Source organism: Lampetra fluviatilis, chromosome 32, assembly GCF_964198595.1.
Source record: "Lampetra fluviatilis chromosome 32, kcLamFluv1.1, whole genome shotgun sequence".
Taxonomy (NCBI): domain Eukaryota; kingdom Metazoa; phylum Chordata; class Hyperoartia; order Petromyzontiformes; family Petromyzontidae; genus Lampetra; species Lampetra fluviatilis.
In genome coordinates, this window is record NC_136306.1 from 9,167,090 (window position 1) to 9,186,432 (window position 19,343).

The 19,343-nt window shown below is 43.6% G+C and overlaps 1 protein-coding gene across 2 annotated transcripts in view; it reads right to left on the reverse strand.

The window, feature by feature from the left end:
- Positions 1-19,343, reverse strand: part of LOC144943714 (transmembrane and coiled-coil domains protein 2-like) — a 52,059-nt gene that overhangs the window by 19,607 nt on the left and 13,109 nt on the right. Inside the window, exon 1 of one of the 2 annotated variants that reach the window (XM_078871483.1) lies at positions 10,849-11,221. The exons of the other annotated variant lie outside the window; for it this stretch is intronic. Coding sequence (XP_078727609.1) covers positions 10,849-10,941 — 93 coding nt within the window. The 5' untranslated portion in view covers positions 10,942-11,221. Of the gene's footprint in view, positions 1-10,848; positions 11,222-19,343 lie in introns of those variants that run through there. 2 annotated transcript variants of the gene reach the window in all.

A 19,343-nucleotide genomic window follows, 5' to 3' on the forward strand; every position in this document is an offset into this window, starting at 1 on the left:
TTTACGGCTGCAGACCATACATAAAGATCACAAATACTGTAACATGTTAACAAAGATGATAAAAGTACAATGAGATTGCGTTCAAAAAGAAACAAATATATATTCTAAGGGAAATCAGAGATGCCTTTTTTCATAATAATTTCACAGCAACATTCAAATGTGTTCTAAAATGTGATTGAAGAAATAAAAGGCATAAAAATACATTTTGAAAATATTAAGCATCGCGATTTTTTTTTCGATGAGTCACTATAACAGCCAATGGAAGAAAATAACAGAAAATGACAGAGCTAAAATGTATTTAAAATACAGCAAAGTGGGGCTCGAGATTAATACGAACAGAGTACAAGTCACGGCACAGCAAGTTCGCCAATCATATGAAGAAATCTGAACGGGGAACAACCGAAAATATATCAGGGCATGTACATCCAGTTCAGTTGTGCAAGGCTGACCGCAATGATATGCAGAAGTGGATGAGAGCATGCTAGATTGCGTTTTGAAAAAAACTGAACTTATACTGGTAGGAACCTCCTGGTTACACCAGCCCACAGGGGATTATTGTGTCCGTCCGTCCATCGTGCAGTGAGGGGCTGGGTGGGTGGGGAGGGGCTGGGTGGGGAGGATGGGGAGGGGCTGGGGAGGGAAGGGGCTGGGGAGGGGCTGGGTGGGGAGGGGCTGGGTCTGGGTGGGAAGGGGCTGGTCACCCCGTGGTGCCCTTATAAAACTCAACGTTTAACCTACTCACGCCGGCTTGTGCCCGCCCTCACAGTTGGGCATATTTGCGGAATACACCACGCCGCCGTTGACCCTGGCCATTGACCGAGCAACCCAATGTTCCTACCAGCTCCCTCCGCAGGAATGTGTTTAATACAGAGCAACACACCAACAAGGTGTTTACACCTCGTGTACATTTCTCACTAGGTAGGAGATACGGTTTATAAAAAAAAAGGACGTTGGAAAATGAAGTGTGCAAAGAAGCACGGACAGATGCATACATGCTTGTATTATACCGAGACACAGAAAGAGAACACACATGAATTAGAGAACATACGCAAGCGAGATGTATTATATTGAATGATAAGAAAAGTAAGCGGGCTTGGGCAGGACATTCCACAAGAAGGGTTAGTCCGCCAGTTTTTGTACGCGTGTGTATATATATATACTTAGATATGCACTGAACATTCAGTAAATCCGAAGCAAATTACATTATCTTGTATACCCTATGTGCACGTGTGTACTGTATATGTAAAATGCAGTGTCTTGTGCGATATGCGCATGCATAGTGTGTATGCGTGATCGACCGAGTCCATCTGGTTTGTGTGCATTTGCGTATGCGCGTACACATATGCGCATGCCACAATATTTTGGCAATATCCCATCATCAATAATTCATATGCAGCCCTTTCGTGAATGCACGACTGGCGATGATGACCTCCCCATTTTCAGGCATCCTTATACCTGAATATCTTCGGATATAAAGGACAGAAACTATTGGTGGTGAGTGCATTGAGCAGGAGTGGTGGGTGTCCAGCACCACACTCGACTGCCTTTTTCTCCCCAATAATGATGTTGACACACCGTACCAGAAACTCTTTTGGAGGCAGAGTTGACCTTACGGAGGCCTAGGACCAGTTCAGATAATCCTTGCAGGTGTTGGCCGTGAGCGGGAATCGAACTCTGATCGCCGGGTTCGCAGTAGGGGAGTGTGCTAACCGCTGCTCTACCACTCCCTCTTTGAAAAAAAAAAACACACAACTCCAAATAAGCCAAAAATATACAATTAGCTAATGAATTGAGCAGCAGCTAATGTTAATCTTATTTGATGAAAAAAAAGTATATGTGGTAGTGTAATTAGGAAGCTGTTGCAGGAAAATGTGAATTAATGTGCCAAAAAAAAATCAGTGGAACAGTAGCGGCCTTTACATGCGTTCATTATCCCATTGGATAAGTTATATTTGCAACACTGCATTACAAAGGGGTTATTTTTCCAGTACAGTAAAACCTTGGATTGCGAGTAACTTGGTCTGTGAGTGTTTTGCAAAAGGAGCAAATTTGTTTACTAAATAATAATTTGATAAACGAGCGAGGTCTTGCAATACGAGTATACGCTTTGTCTGCCGAGCGTCACGTGATCACAACTGATATACGAGTGCTTTGATATACGAGTTCTAAACACGTTTCCGGAACGAATTATGCTCGCAATCCAAGGTTTTACTGTACATGACTATGAACAAGATACTAATTCACAGGCCCTTTGTCAATTCCCCTCGAAATAAAATCCTACTGGGGGGAGGGGAGTTGACTCAACCCATCAATACTGGTATTATACTATGGATAAACTCGCCCCCCCGCCATAGGAATATGGAATTTCCAAGGCTGGAAAGATGAGATGAGCGAGTGCTACCTCAATGCCGAGTGGGGCAGAAAATCACGGATTTATTCGTCAATCCACTGGTCATGGGGGTTGTGTGACCAGACATCACCACGTTGGTCAATACTCATCACCGAGCTGGTCAGTCCCGACTGTGAAGCTGGGGAGGGGGTAGGGAGGTCGGCGCGGGCAGAGGGAGTTGGTATACAGGAGGTCGTGGGTTCGATCTCGACACCGACACCTGAAAATTTGGAGTTCGCGTTTTCTCCCGGTGTTCGCGTGGATTTTTTGCCAGGCCCTCTGTTTTTTTCCTCCAGATTTAGAAACATGGGTTTTAGAGTATTTGGCTGCTAGAAAAGCCCACATAAGCCACTTCATTCAGCTATCATGTGGCCAGGTCACAACTGAAAAAAGTTTCTATATCTTTGTAGGCCTTACCTGGTCCAATAGAATAAAACATAGTTTAGTTTATACCACTCCTGGCTAATGTTAAACGTGGTCTGCAATCGAACTCAGGTTTCTGGATTCATAGCTCAGTGTGCTAATTGCTGCACCGCAAACTCAAACAATAAACTCAAATGAAAATTATGCTGCGCAAGCGAATTCGCGAATAAATCTCCCCTGTGTTTTTCTTGTTGCTGCCATTTGGGCATTAAAAGTTAAGAATGATTGTTGTAGGTGGCTTTAGCTATTACATATGTGCTCTCTAAAGAACAGCGCTCTCTCTCTTTTAAAAGGTTACGCAACGTCAAAGCGATGTGTTGCACTGGGTTTTCCGGTGATATTTTCACATCTAAGCAGCTTCCATTATTTTCAATAACAGACTTCATTTAATCTTTTGTCTGCACATTCAATTGATTGCGAAAGTTACAAAAACCGAGCCCATAATGCAGTTCTTAATTACCTAATAAATGCATGTATTAGCTGCATCAGCTTCACAGAGGAATTTACAAATTGGATTCTTTTTTTTCTCTCTGTCTCGCTCTGAACAAAAGTAGATTGCTCCGAATGTCACCATTTCACCCTCACCATTTGGCAAAGGTGCAGCTCTGAAATTGCTTATTTTGTCACGCCACTGTTGGCAGAAGGGCCTCCACTAAATAAAGTTCTACAGAGCCCTTCTGGAGGGTATTTTGAATCATTGTTCTAAGCTGGCCACGTGTTCAAAAGAGGTAGTAGTACCCACACTTTACCCCACCACACGCAACCTGGCAATCGACTGTGGGATACCCATTTATAGGGGCACCACAGTGGCGTGATGTTAACTACATCGCCTGGTACGAAGGAGGTTGTGGGTTCGATCCCGACCCTGACGCCTGTATATATTTGGATTTTGCACGGTCTCCCCGTGGTTGCGTGTATTTTTCTCCGGGTCCTCCCCTCCACATTTAGAAACAGGCGTTTAGAGTATTTGACTGCGATACATTTGCACGTGATGAGCCACTTCGTTGAGCTATCATTTGTGGCCAGAACGCTTCTGAAAAAGAGCGGTATATCTCAGTGGGCATTACCTGGTAAGAAAAAAATAGTAGTTAGATACTGCGGGGTGTGCAAAAGATGGAGGAGATTAAATAAACTTGCCATCATTTAAAATTATGCGAATCCACTGTGCTAACCAGTGCAGCGTCGCTAAAATAAGTATGTCACATACCCACAGAGCTTAACGCCCATCCGTCTTGCTCAACACCGTGTTGTATGTTAATCTGCGACGTCAACAACGAGCTAGGGTGAGAGCACATCAACGCTGAAATTATTACTCGAGTGGAAATAATAATAATGTAAAATAACGATACTAAACGCAATGGGTGCCAGTTGCATTCTGTAGCGTGAGATATGACGGTCGGTAATCTACCCACACTGGACGAATCACCTGGCAACGGTTGTCATACAATGGGAGCAGTCGCATGCTAAAATAGTGAAAGGAGCAACGTTGGCCTCGGCGATGTAAAAATCGTACAGTGCAGCTTCTGACGTGCAACGGGCTCCCGCAAATGTCACTTTGCATCCGTCACCTCGGGAAGGAAACAAAAGACAAGTATCGCTCGCAAGCATAGGGGCTGCCACATTCGAGAAGGCAAAACAACATGCCTGAATCACCCACCCACCCCTCTTGAGAAAGAAAATTACACGAAGGCTCCACCAAAACCCTCCACAAGTTCTCAAGGACCCATCCCACGGGGCTGCGAAATTAATGGCGCAATAAACGGTGGCGGCACCGCCGCAGTGTCACCATCGATACGCTCCGCCGTAAAGTACGGAAATCAAAACGCACGCTGTCGAGCACGGCTCTCAGCGGCTCATTCCGCTTGGCGGTGAGGCAAGCCGTCGCAGAGCTTTTGCAAATTAATCAATAGATTCATACTCTTAGTTCTTTCGGTAAAGTCACGTAGGTAAAAAATGAAATAAAAATTTATAAAAAATAAAAACAATAAAATCACGACGTTTCGGAGGCAACACAAACTTCCGTCTTGTGTTGCCTCTGAAACGTCGTGATTTTATTGTTTGTATTTTTTATTTTATTAATTTTAATTAAATTTTTTACCCACGTGACTTTACCGAAAGAACTAAGAGTATGAATCCTTGCAGTCACGAAAGCTTCAAATCTAGAATTAATCAATAGACACGGCGATTACAAATTGCTGACCTTATGGACCCAGCAGGATGTGTGTGTGCACCGAGAGAAATAATGGTGGTGGCCGTGTGATTTATTTTTTTGCGATCGTACTGATGAGGGCAGTTACACGCACTGTAGGGATGCAAGGTAGAATTGTAGGGTAAAATAGGCTGTGACTTTACTAAAAACCCTTTTTTTTCTTCCCAAATATTATTGTGATTGTGCTTTCAGCATCATGTCGTAAAATGCTGACTATTAGAGGCTCCAGCGGAGCAGTGTATCACGCCTTGTAGAGAATGATCCACGTAAGGTGATATCACTGAAGCGCACGTTTATTAAAGTGACCTTTTCATCCACACTCGAAGGCAACAATTTATGACTCACCCTGCTGCAGAGATGTATGTCTGTTGCTCGACAATATAACATACATTTCAATTCCCAGAAACTGGAATTTATCCAAATTAAGTACAAAACTAAATGTATTACGTTGTTATTTTGTGTGCAGTCATCGGTGACCGGTCTGGACACCACCGACTCGCTACACTTGAGAAGCAAGTCGACTTCACAGGCGACCGAAACCCGGATTTGAAAGCAGGATCTCAGCAGTGCCAAGCTCAGCGGGCCGATTTCTGAGCCACCCGGCCCAATCTCAAATCACTGTACACTTGTAAACAAAACAAAACTAAAAAGGGAAGACATGGGCACATTCTTGGTTCTTTCGGTAAAGCCACGAAGAAGGGAAACAATAAAAAAATAAAACAATATATTTTTATATTTTTCTTATTTTATTGCAACCCTTCTACGTGATACATTCTTGGTTCTTTCGGTAAAGTCACGTAGAAGGGAAACAATAAAAACATTATTTTTTAGATTTTTATTATTTTATTGTAACCCTTCTACGTGACTTTACCGAAAGAACTAAGAACATGAATCCCTGCAGTCACGAAAGCTTTAAATAAAATATAAACATGGGCACATGTTGAAATTTTACTCTTATCCAAACCAAGCCAGATTGAAACTTACTTTAGTATTTTTACGAACTTGGGGACTCCTGTGCTGTGGACTACTGGGTGCCACGGTGGTGAGATAAACTACCTCGCCTGGTATACAGGAGGATGCGGGTTCGATCCCGACGCTGATGCCGAAATATTTGGCGTTTGCATGTTCTCCCCGTGGTAGCGTGGACTTTATCCGGGTCCTCCGGTTTTTCCCTCCACACATTTAGAATCAACGTGCCTTTATAGAGTATTTGGCAGCTCATACATTTTGCACGCGACAAGCCACTTCGTTGAGCTATCACTTGTGATGACCAGGTCGCTTCTAAATAGAGCTACATGGCTCCGTGGGATTGACCTGGTAAAATAAAAATATATAATTTAGTTTTTCGTTTTACGTGACATGTACAGCTGGCATTTGGGAAGTGTCGGTGGGTATCAGCGTCCGACGACAAAAAAAGGGATGTGTGCACAGCAAGCGCTCAGCGGCAGATTAGCGATAAGGAATGCATTATAAAGGGCTTTCGCTCCGCAGTAGCTCTTGAAATATATATCTCAAAGAGGGAAGGAATGTTGCGAGACATCACCGCGTCGTAATGTACACCAGTAGCAGCTTCCCAGTGACAACAGAGAGATGTACAATCAAGAAAATTGGAGAGAGGGAACGTTGGAATGCTGCTGCATTTTAAACAAAAGCCAGATCACCAGACAGGAACGACATGGCGAGGCCTCGCCAGGTTCGTTTTCATGGCCGTGTTCAAAAGCATGGCGTTTTGCGTTTCGTTGATTTATTTTATTAAAACCAAAATGTACAGATATATGTACAGCCCCCTTTTGGTAAATCCACCGTTGGATCAGTGCCTCCCCCGCGTCGCGTGGGTTGCGGGTGCTATTTGACCATACGACACCACACGGTGCAGTTTCATGAAGATCGCGACGTATTTATGTGGGAGCAGAGAATTACAATAACACGGATTTTGCTGTACTGCCCTCTTGGCGACACGGTAGCTCCACAGCAGCCAACAACACCTGTTTTATGCACTGTGGTCACCCATCCCAAGCACTGTCTAAGGCTCAGCCCTGCCTAGTTTCGAACGACCCGATGAGATCGTCCTCCGCACTCCGGGTAATTTGTTGATAGGCAAAACCAACAACACAACTCAATAAAATGTGAAAATGGCTTCACGTCTCCTCCCACACTCCAATATCACTGAGTGGAGGTTATCGGGCAAGTGCACATGTTCTAACACAGCTCTCTCCGAACAGGGCTTGAGGTCCTAAGGGTGGAGGTCACCTTGTGTCAATACCATGACCATATTGACCCACGTGTAACACCACGCACAGACAAACCACACGCAATAAACACAAGATCCATGCCATATAGTGACAGCACAACGTGAGTCACCATCCCTTATGCAAAACGGTCTTGCTAAACCGGACTTATTTAGGCGTTTACCAAAGGAAGGCATCAACAACAACAACATACTATTACGGTCAGAATACATTGCATTGAAGTTTGCGCGAAAGAATAGAATCGATTACGTTTGATGCCGAGACGTTTTGTGCAATTAGTTCCCATTACCCCTGCAGTCATGTGTAGAGATGCTGCATGAACCACAAAGTAAAAAAAAATGTTCACGAATTAGACAATAACCCAGAACCGGGGCATTTCATCAAATCACGAAGATGGTGAATCCTTACAGGCCAATTGCCTGTGAATGCCCAATTGTTAATTTGTTGCAACTTAGTTAAGGGGTCATTTTAAAGCTTTGGATTTGGCCAACAACATGGTTTAACAATGGTCTAATTATGCTGATTATGACAGAGTCGTTGTTCATTTTACAGCAAATTAATGACTTCAAATCTTTAATGAAATTCGTGGGAGCTTGCAGAGAATGGAACTGTACACTCCCGACAAAACTGGTGGTGTGGGCAAGCATGCCGGCCTCAAGGAGATCCCAGCTGACTAGAGATCTAACATTTACATATAAATCTTTACCATTTTAAAATGGAAACCCCATGAGAGCTGATTTAATCTGACTATAGATATTCCGAGCTAGCGGATCGCCGAGATTCAGAAAATTAAATGACACTGTACTGCACATTGATGAACGGCAGCGCTTTGAGATAACTAATGCCAAAATCCCCAATCCCACGTTCAGCAAATCACGTGTTTGCGTATTTAGTCGAATGTAACCGACGTGCAGCGTTTTATGTCTGGGAGAAGGGACATAATTTTGCCAATGCATTTGTAAAGCCCCAGTGTTGTTTTGACATCGTGCTAAATATGGAATGCTTTTTATAATGTTGAAGTGATTTAAAGTTCGAACAGTTAATATGCTCCACTGCACTGGCACACACACACACACACGTGTGCAGCAATATCATCATCAACCCGAATCAATATCCTGCTGGATTAAGGCTTCCCCAAGGCATCGCCATCCCTCATGATCCAGCAATGCAACAATCCACCCAGCTCATGGACACGAGCCGATATCATGGCTCTGTCTCAAGCAGCAGGCATCCTTTTTTGTTGCATTGCCTCCTTTGGCTGCCACTTGGATAGACATTCTCATCCACTGCCTGGCCACCAACCCTTCAAGCAAAGTGTCCTGCCCAAGCCCAATTACTTTTCTTAACGGTCACATTTAGATCGTTAACCTGCGTATTTTGTCTAAACCAAGTGTTCCTGTTTCTTTTTCAGTGTAATAACCAAGCACACGTTTCTCCACCCTTCTGTGCACTTGTGAGCTTGTGTTCCCATCTACTTTGAGTGTCCATATTTCTTACCCATGTCATCGCAAGAAGGACTCGCTAATGAAAACACAACGATACTTTGCTTTTCATGACCAAGTTCAGCCTTCCAAAAATGCACTTCAGAAATAACCCAAATGAAGATTGAAATCCTAAATCATCGCAGAGTCAAGGTTTCTACGTTGGAGGCTGCTGGCACCGTGATTTAATCTCACCGCGTGTGGCAGCAATCCTTGGGAATGCATTTAAAAGGTCCACAATAAAAAAAACACATAACTTAAGAGCAAGCTTCAAATGCCTAGAATTCACATTGGGAACTCATTACAGAGCCTACTCCAAATACGGGCAAATTAACATACTTAAGTGCATTCCATTCTCTGCAAAGACCTTTTTAATTATCAAAAACATTCGAATATCCAACGCGACAGTTGGTAATATACTCTTATAGTGGGGTAATCAATGCCGTGTTGTAAGGAGCCACGTGATCACCTTCTTCACAGCGTTCAGCAGAGATGGGACAAAGTCATTGTTATGCAAGTCACAAGTAAGTCTCAAGTCTTTGCTCTCGAGTCCCGAGTCAAGTCGAGTCAAAGATGAGGCAAGTCCAAGTCGAGTCTGAAGTCATCAAAATCATGACTCGAGTCTGACTCGAGTCCAAGTCGCATGACTCGAGTCCACACCTCTGGCGTTCAGCATGTCACGTGTGTCGCGATAGTCTCTCAGGAGTTGGAAAAAGGTAACGACCAAGATAAAAAGTGGGAATTTGAACAATTAAGAGGAATTCTAAAGAAAATGCTGGTTCACCCGGCTAACTGGTCCAACCAGGAATGGCACGCGCCCTTATCACAGGTGTGGCACGGTTATTTAAAAGGCAGGCGCAACATCAAAAAATTGCCCGCGATGCTTCCCAAGATTCTGTTGTCAGAGTCAAGTTTTTTTTACAAGCGACGATAAGTTGAAGGTCTGCCAGCAATACGTACGTACGTATTTATGTATGCCACAGTCGAACAATTATCCGAATGCCAGCCGACGGGGTTGTTTTGTCTTTAAAGTGAAACAAATTATTTGGTGATGCGGCGTCTATGGCAGTGGTGCACGAGTACAAATCAAAAAAACTAAACTCACATTCGCCATTAAGACTGTCTTAAAAGAAAAAATATATATACAACAGGCGACGTTTAAGTTAATGACCCTTCTTCATGTATGTGTCATAAAGAAAGACCATCGCCTAAACCATCTCCTTCAACGTTTATTTTTATTTGTAAGTCAGTCTTCGTTGTCTTCACATCACTCACGTCAGTAATCTGACATCCCAAGTGGCTTTGAAAAATAAAATCTCCACTTGCACAACACACGCGAGCTGATCAACAGTGCATTTTTACACCGAGAGATGAGTTTCTTAGCCTGTGGGAAAAAAAGTACGGTAAAACCCCGGTCCGTGTTGTGAGCTGTAAATGTTTATTTGCGGCGAGCTATGCGTTTAGTCAGAGCCAACACGGCTTTATTGCACCGAACCAAGTTTCGGAATGAACAACAGCCGCAGGTTAACTTTGCAACTGTACGTAAAATACGGAAATTATCAGCTATGCGCCAAGGGCAAAAAACAAGTCGATGGCGTGTCCAAAACTTTAACCCGAAGAGAGAAGCTTTTTTTTCTCTCTCCCCTTTCTACATCTGCTTAGAAGACGTAACAAAAATTAGTATGTTGGCGCTGTAATAAAAGCAAGGCGAAGGCACAAACCAACCGGTCGTGCGGCCGTGGTTTTAACATTCTCATTCACAACACGGCCGCCAACAAAAACGGACACCTCTCCCGGTTACCCCAATTAATTCACAGAGTCCCAGAGGCGCGCCTCCGTCTTCCCCCCCCCCCCCCCGTGCACGGAGAGCACCGTTCCTCATCGCCGCATCGTCAACCGAGCCATCAAAGCGGAGCAAGGGTTACTCTTTTTTTCTTCCTTCCCACACCAATTCTCACGCGCGCACACGCTCGCAAGCCGACCCGAAAAAGCCAAGCCTGAGCTTTTTTTTCCCCGTACAGCGATCGGGCACAACACAACACACTGCTCGCAAAACACAAAAAATAAACATATCCATCCAAGCCAAAGACCACTGACCGATTTGCTGCGCCTATGCGTGATGCGATGGTCCAACGCTGTCGGCACAGTTAGGCGATCCACTGACCCCATCGCCAACTCGCTGGTTAGCATGATCAGACCGGTGCCTCTCTCGACGCTGGCGCTTCAACAACGGAGGAATATTATTTGCAGCGGCAACAAGAACAAGAAAGAATGTTTCAAAGCTCCGGCTCACGGGACGGGTCTCCACCCCATCAGAGAGCCGCTCGGAAGACGATCTTGTCGCCCGTCGCACATTCCCCGTGTGACCGAGGGAGCTCGCACAAAAAAAAACCCACGCACGCGCGCACACGACGGACTACTGTAAGGCAGGAGGAGGATACTCTGCTGCGGTGGCCGTAGTGGAGAGAAGCGAGCGGACTGGTTGGATGAGCCCTGGGGCTTCACCTGATGTGTAAACCTGCCCCGCTGGTGATTCTCAACAACCCTGCAGACTGTACCATCTTCTCATATCTCACAGGGGGAGATGGTGGGGGGTGGAGGGAAGGTGGTGGTGGGAGTTGGATGGGCTGTGACAACGCGCGCTCGCTAGCAAACTTGGCCTATGAACGAGGAAATATTAAAAGGCACAAGTTATTGATTTTGAAAGGGGGGGAGGGAAGGTATTCATATTTTAGAGTACACACACGCAAACAAATTATATGACCAGGCTCAGTTTCCTTGGCTGTGTGATATGAACACCCCCATTGTGTGTACACAGTTAGCAAAGCCATTTTGCCTTCTGGGTGCTGTGGCATTTGATTTACAGTTCAGGTTGCCAGTTCATTATTTCACTCTGTGACCGGAGCAGTCTCTTGGAGGATTTGTTCTCCTGAATTCCTGAAAGGGACTACCCCCCGCGCGCAAAGTGCACCACGCACTGCGCATAAAATGCCGTGGCATGAGTTTTGGGGCAGAGCGGAACAAGGGAACGGCGGCACTGTGTGGCTATGAATGCTAACACAATGATCCGTACTATAACAATGGAGAGAGAGAGAGAGAGGGGGGAAGACGACAGGAACTCGTCCGCTTCGATTGAAAACGCAGCGGGGGGCTCGATGCTTTAAAATAAACACGAGCAATGTCAATATTATGGTCGGAATAAACAGGTGCCACATTCTGACAAGCCATTGTGTGCAAGTGTGTGAATGTGCCATCACCGACAAATGCGTATCTAATTGCCGATCGACATGTCGACGCGGATGATATTCGTGTGTGTTGTACACAATGGGCACCGTCTTACGACGGTCTACATGAAAAACGCACGCCGTTAAAAATGTAACCTTTCGTCTACAAGCACCGCTGGCCGATTAGTCCCGGAAATTTACGCACTTCCTTTTGACAGTCATCCGGAGAGATATTGGGAGGTACGTGAATGCCAAAGTGCAAAATGTTGTTTGTGGTAAAATGACATTTTTCAACCCCAAGTCGGTTCATTTAAAAGCCCCACAATGTTTCTATAAATTGAACTCGGGCCGCACAACAGCAAAATAAATAAAACAGGACATTTTATTTTCCATGTTTAACTATGTTAATTTATATATTTTTATTTATAATTTATATGCACGATAAAAATATTGCCACGATATTTAAATAGAGTGTTGTCATGATTAATCACGTTTGTCAAACTCCACTCATGATCTCTATTAATTCCTCAATTATCCCAACAATGAAATAAAATACCGTGGCAATTTTTACACTTGGCAGATCATGATTCACTCCCATTCCAGAAAGTCAATGAATAATCATTATTCTGGCCATTCAATTTAAGAATCAATTATTCTTGGTCTAATTTTTACCATCTCGCTCGTGATTCTTTGTTCATTGGCAAAGTAAGTTTCGTTTGCGCCGTCAGCCTAAATGTAACACACACAAACCATACATGATTGAACCTCCCACACAATTCGACATCAGGTTATCGTGAGTGCGGGTACGGAGTGAATCGATGCAGCGTTACATGCCTAACAATTGCTGGGTGTTTGGCGATCACTTGTGACTCAATGCAAGTACCAAACAAATTTATGCAGGCAGACTGGTTAGACCACTCCGCTCATATTATTATTTCACCATTATTGCATAACCATCACATGATCCGGACTACAAAAACACATTTAAAAACATGTTTCTTGGCAGGGTTTAAAGTTCAGAAATTAACTTAATCATAGTTAATTAATTGCATCAATAATAATTCGTGGCAGCGATAGTATTATACCAAAGATGTGTGGGTTTATTTGTGAAGAGCTGAGGCCACTTTCTACCAGAGGACTAGTTTGTATTAATCAATTAATCCAAATCACTAACCCCAACCCGTTTGACCTCTCCCTCCCCTCCCACTCTTTGCGATTTAATGGATAGTTTGTGTCACGATTCAATTTAATTAAATGTTTATTTTTGTGGTTAAAAGTACCCCTAGTGGCAGCATGTTCAAGTAATTTTTTATCAACGATAATATGCGAATTGCAAACGATCAATTCACAAACACAAAACGCGAAGCACGGATCGCGACACACACATAAGTGACAGCAATCGATGACTCGAAAAATCACCGCGTGTCGACTTGTCTTTCCTTTTAATGTTCCCAAACTTTACCCGGTTGTGCCGTCTGCTATCGGTGACGTATCCATTCGTAGACCTCGCAGAGCGGCGCAACGCTTCCGCCGCGTCACAATCGCATCAACGGAAGCTGTCGTTACACGGCTACCTCCAAGAATCCTTCACGGTGACCTCTGGTCCGCACAGGTGGGGACACCATACTCTCCCACGTGCCCTGCCACACAGATTCATGTTCACGACTAATGTTTTAATTCTCAGAGCAGCAAGTTGTCCAAATTGATGTGCGATACCGCATTTAACATAATGGGTTTTTTTGGTTTGTGTTTGCAGTCATTGGTGACTGGGCTGAGATGATTAGCTCGCAACAAATGAGAGCCCGGAATAATAACTGGCACCTGCCTTAATTCGAGCCCAGGATATCAGCAGTATTAGCACAGCGCAATGACTTCCGAGCCACCTGGTCACCTCCTACATGCCCTACTAGCAAGCGTGACCCTGTTAGAATCCTTTGGCATGACCTCGTGCTGCATTCTGCCTGCAGCGACTACTCAAACACGCATCAATCAGCGGCTCTACTCTGCACCCTCTGCCTAATTTTCAAAACAACCCCTGCACCACAATTTTGCTTGGCACCGTTACCTTTCCCTGCACAACACATTCTATTCATTTACAGCATTCACACACGGTAAAAAAGAAGATTAAGAACAATTTGTGAGAGTGACAACCAAAATTACTGGATCATAATTTGGTCGCGTGGCATTTACCATGTTGACGAATTTTACAAAATGTGCTTGTTAAAATTCCACAAGGCCACCGAGGCATAGCCACTTAATGAGCATCCTCTGCGGTTAAAAGTTTATGCAATTGTGTCCACCGCATCTTCCCACAATGTCCTGCGTTACAAAATAACGAACAGGCAGACATGCTCATCGTTTGTAATGCGGGCTTTATCAACTGGGAAAATCTGTTTTGCCGGGAGACTCCGAGGCTTTTCCAACACATCACCTCGCCTAAATTTCGCTGGCCTGCAGTCGAAAATGGGCCAGTGGACCGAGAGGCCACTTTAATACGATCAATTGGGCCTATCAAAACCAACTAAATCATGTCAGGGGGCTTCATGGACCGAGGTCATCAGCAGTGGTTTATAGGAAATTGACCAAAGCAATTACATCGTAATTGCCAACTTCCCATTGCTCAGCAAGTGGTAAGGGGGGACATACGCGAGTCAACTGAAACGTACGCAGCACACACTATTGCAGTTTAACACGTAAGTAGGCTTTCGCGACCAATATTATCCATCGATATTTTTGGGTTATATCGCATATCAATGTGTCATTAAACCCGCCACCACCCGACACAGCCAATTAGTAAGGTTTGTCACGTAAAAAAGTTGCCAATTCCTGACAACCATTGGAACCTCATCATTGGAGCCTCATTTGCCAGTAACAAAATATGATAATTGGTTTTTTACCCTTTCATCTGGCAACAAAACTGACACCTTTTTTACAAGGAGTCATGTTTGCATTGACCACAATACCTGCAATCGGAATGCAAACAAAAAAAAACACAACTCTGATAATGTATGCACTGTCCTTGAAATTGATTGGTCCACACCCGAGACAGCTTTCTTTAGAGCCTAGTCTCACATGGTGTTGGACCAGATGACGCCAATAGGCGCACAACTCAAGGACAATGAACCATCAGAGTATGAGAGCTCGGGGTAAGCATTTACACCATTGGAACCTCATTTGCCAGTAACAAAATATGATAATTGGTTTTTTACCCTTCGTGACTAGTTCAGCACACCAGTGTCGGAAAGGTGTTGGAGTAACGTCGTACTCGAATTGTAAATGTTGTGGGTTTACTCTCCAACACACCGGTGCGCTGAACTAATAACGAATTGGCATTTTTTGTTCACGTGACAAATCTTACTCATTGGCTGTGTCTGGTGGTGGCATGTTTAACGACACATTTATATTTATGCGATCTAATAAAAAAAATCTCTATTATGGACACACTATTGCGTACACTGTCGAAGGCAGTGTTTCTGGACACATCTTCAACAATTCAATCAAAGGACCAATTATAAGTAACATTCTTCATGGTGGCAAGACGTTAACTCCCCTTGCCTAGTATGCAGGAGGTCGTGGCTTCAATCCTGACCCTGACGCCTGTTTATTTGGAGTTTGCATATTCTCTCTGCCCGTGATCATGTGGATTTTTCTCCGGGTCCTTCGGTTTTTCCCTCCACATTGAGAAAAATACATTTAGGAGTAATTCGCTGCTGTAAATTTCCACACAATAAGTCACTTCGATGAGCTATAATTTGTGGCCAGGTCACTTCTGAAAAAGAGCTGTATAGCTCAGTGGGCCTTACCTGCTGAAATATAAATTGTTTAGTTTACAGTTTAGTTTATTCGAGAATGAATGTCTGCTAACTGGGTATTTTTACACATTGTTCAAGTATTTGCGCTCGTACCCCAAGGTTACATTTGTCCGGAAATGTGTATACAGCAAAGGCCAGGAATATAACAAATAATGATTGCGTGCACGAGCTACCATTACACTTTTACAGGGTTCCAAAATGCACAACCCGTAATATAATGTAAATATTGATTATCAAAGCAACAAGGGTACCATTTGGCAAAGAGTGGGGAAAACAAATCGTTATATTGTGGTATTGAATAAGGTAATGTGTTTCATAAGGGATTTTGGATGATAATAAAAACAATTTTTATTATTTGTTCCATCTACGCGGCTTTACCGAAAGACCCAAAGAATAATAAAACAACTTTTAGAAGTGTACAAATAACTTTTCTAGAAACGTAATGGCTTACGAGCTCAGACTTGTTACCGAGGCAGTGATACTGGTATAACCTTCAATAAAAGCTTCATCCAGTATTATATAAAAACACATTTAATGACAATTAATAAACCAAAAATTATTATCCGCAGATTTCCTTGCAACAGTTTTAACATGAAAATGAAATTTGCATTCATTGTAAAAGTATGAACCTGGGACACACTAAAATTAATCTGAGCTAATGATTCTTCTCTCCACTTTTAATAATTGCATCAAGCTGATAAGACTAAGCATGCCATTCGACTGTTGGGCCAACTATTGCAGGTACACTGGTGGAATATTAATGAACGTTTCCATAAGATTTAGATAAATAAACAGACTAAACCACAAAGCTTTAACTTCGGTCCGAATGGGTCCCAACAAGCACTGCATGCAAATCAATTATGTAACTATCTTGAAAAAAAAGGGCGTGACATTTTCTTGCCGCCTTGGCAATACCACTTTGCTTTTTCAGATACTGGGCCCTCTGTAGTGAAAACGTGTGGGTTATTCCCCCTTAGCCCACAATGGGCTCTCTCTCCGAAGGCTGTCGACGCCGATACTCACTCACGCACTCCTCCGCAAGTATCCTGCCACAGATGTGTCCACACTGCAGTAACAGCAGCTCACAGCAATGACTCACTTGCCTCAAGATCTTTGTCCTTCGTTCCTAATTGCCTCCCCAGCCATAACCTTACAGCATGCCGAGTGAGCCTGACATTTAAACACCAGATGTTTATATATTTGTTTACCTCCCGCCCCCCCCAATTAAATTCCAGTTGCGCTATCAGCTACATGCCAGGAGAGATCCATTGAGAACTCTCCCTGAGCGGCGCAAACCCCACAGGTTGGGGACCACCGTGCTAGAGAATTGCCCTGAAAATGAGTTTCACAGAGCCATGTCTGTGATCCCTTCAATTTATCAAACGCACCAAGAAGCACATATTTCACGCAAAGCTAAAGCAAAATATTCATCACATGGCAGTCAAATCGAACATTGTAATTGTCAAGCTAGAAGTGGGAAAAATCAACAAATAATGTGATTTTGCTGTGCGCTCATGAATCACTGGGCTAAAACCATCAATTCCCTGTACCTGAGAACCAGAGTTGTTCAAACAAGGCTGAAAGAAAATCTAGATTTATAAACCAGGATATCAGTATACAGTGCGCTGACCTCTGAGTCACCCGGAAACCACAGATTACATTTCCGCAGGTAACTGCATTATCACACACACACACGGTTAAATTCCTCACCGAGGAACTCACCAGATCTCATCAGATCTTGGAATACAAGCAGGATGCATGATCAACATGCACAATGTGTCGTGATAGGGGACAGGGCTATGTTTAGCACAGCAGAGGGCAGTCCAGCCAAATCCGTTGTTCTGTACAATAACTCCCCATACTCTTAGTTCTTTCGGTAAAGTCACGTAGGTAAAAAAAAATGAAATAAAAATGAATAAAAAATAAAATAAAAATCACGATGTTTCGGAGCCACCTGATGACGGAAACTTGTGTTGCCTCCGAAACGTCGTGATTTTTATTTTATTTTTATGAATTTTTATTTAATATTTTTTACCTACGTGACTTTACCGAAAGAACTAAGAGTATGAATCCTTGCAGTCACGAAAGCTTCAAATCTAGAAATAACTCCCCACTTTCAGTAATTCCCACCCAGCAGTGGGGGTGGGGCAAGTTACAGCCACGCAAGCCTCATGACCAACAAAGCCAAGGGGAGGCCCCTCATCCAGCAGTGGATTTACAAAAGGGCTGTGCATGTAAAGTAAACCGTTAAATCACAAATAAACTCACCATCACCACACACCATTGCGTTAAAAGTAAATGTTCTTTTGTGGGAAGACATTTTTGGAAAAATAGCATTTACTGTATCAATAAATGACACGAGTGCGCATGCTCTCACTGCGCATTGAGCATTGTCAATGCCATCTGTCGGGATATGTCCGCACTCCAATTGCGGATGGGGGTTTCTCTTGAACGTGTTTGCAGGGTTTTTGTTTGTTTGTTTTAGCCAACAAGGGATCGCAAGCGCACACGTGCCCGCTTTGAGCGTGTCTCCATCTGCTGGTGCTCACTCGCCTCTACAGTTACATGGGGAAGTTCAAAGTCAAAGTTGGTTTCAAATCAAAACGAGCAATGAGGCGGTGCTCATCTCCCATTTACAAGGCCATTGGGGAAATTATACGTTTCTATGGCAGGGGAGAGTCCATCCAAAGGACAACCAATGTATACTTAACAAATTGGTATGCATTGTAAATGCCAAAGAGGGATGATGAGCCGAGTCAACCACCAACCCGGACGTGAACTCGCAGCCTTCCAATGACGAGCCGCTCGCTCCAACACTGAAAACACGTTTTAACATAATTTACATACGAACAAAAACGGCAGCAACTTAATTTTTTAACACTTTGTGGCAAATTGCACAAATCTGATCAACAATTATCAACCAGGCAACTCAATGTCGCACTTTTAAAGCTAAAGAGGCAATCCTTGCATTGTTGTTATGTTCACCATGCAGTGCATCGCCAAGGACGATGACCTCTCTCTTGCATCTGGTGCCGGTAATCCTTCGGCACCCACAAAAATGGTATTCAGGGCCTACCTTGGCTCCTCCCACCCTTAACTAGTATATATAGAGACACGGTTTTCCTGTAATTTCTCTCACTTGATACAGCTATCGTGCTGTGACTGTTCCACCTGAAGAGGGAGGCTTGTGTTGTTTCCGAAACGTCGTGATTTTTATTTTATTTTTATTTTACTTTTATTAATTTACATTTTTTTTTACCTACGTGACTTTACCGAAAAAACCTAAAAATATACTTCGGCATCTTATACGGTTGTTATGTTTGGTTCCTGTGAGTTCGCTTGACTTAGCAGGACCGGCATTTGAACGACACAGACACACCCTTCCACAGAGATCTATCACATCACGTGACAGTGGGCCGAGGGTAACTCCTGAAAACCAGCTTCACCGGTCGACACTGGAAACCATCACTTCTAACCCCCACCCCACCCCCAATCTCCTGGCTTGTGTTACTGGACATCTGTGAAAAATAACTTTATAGATCATTAGATTCCTGTA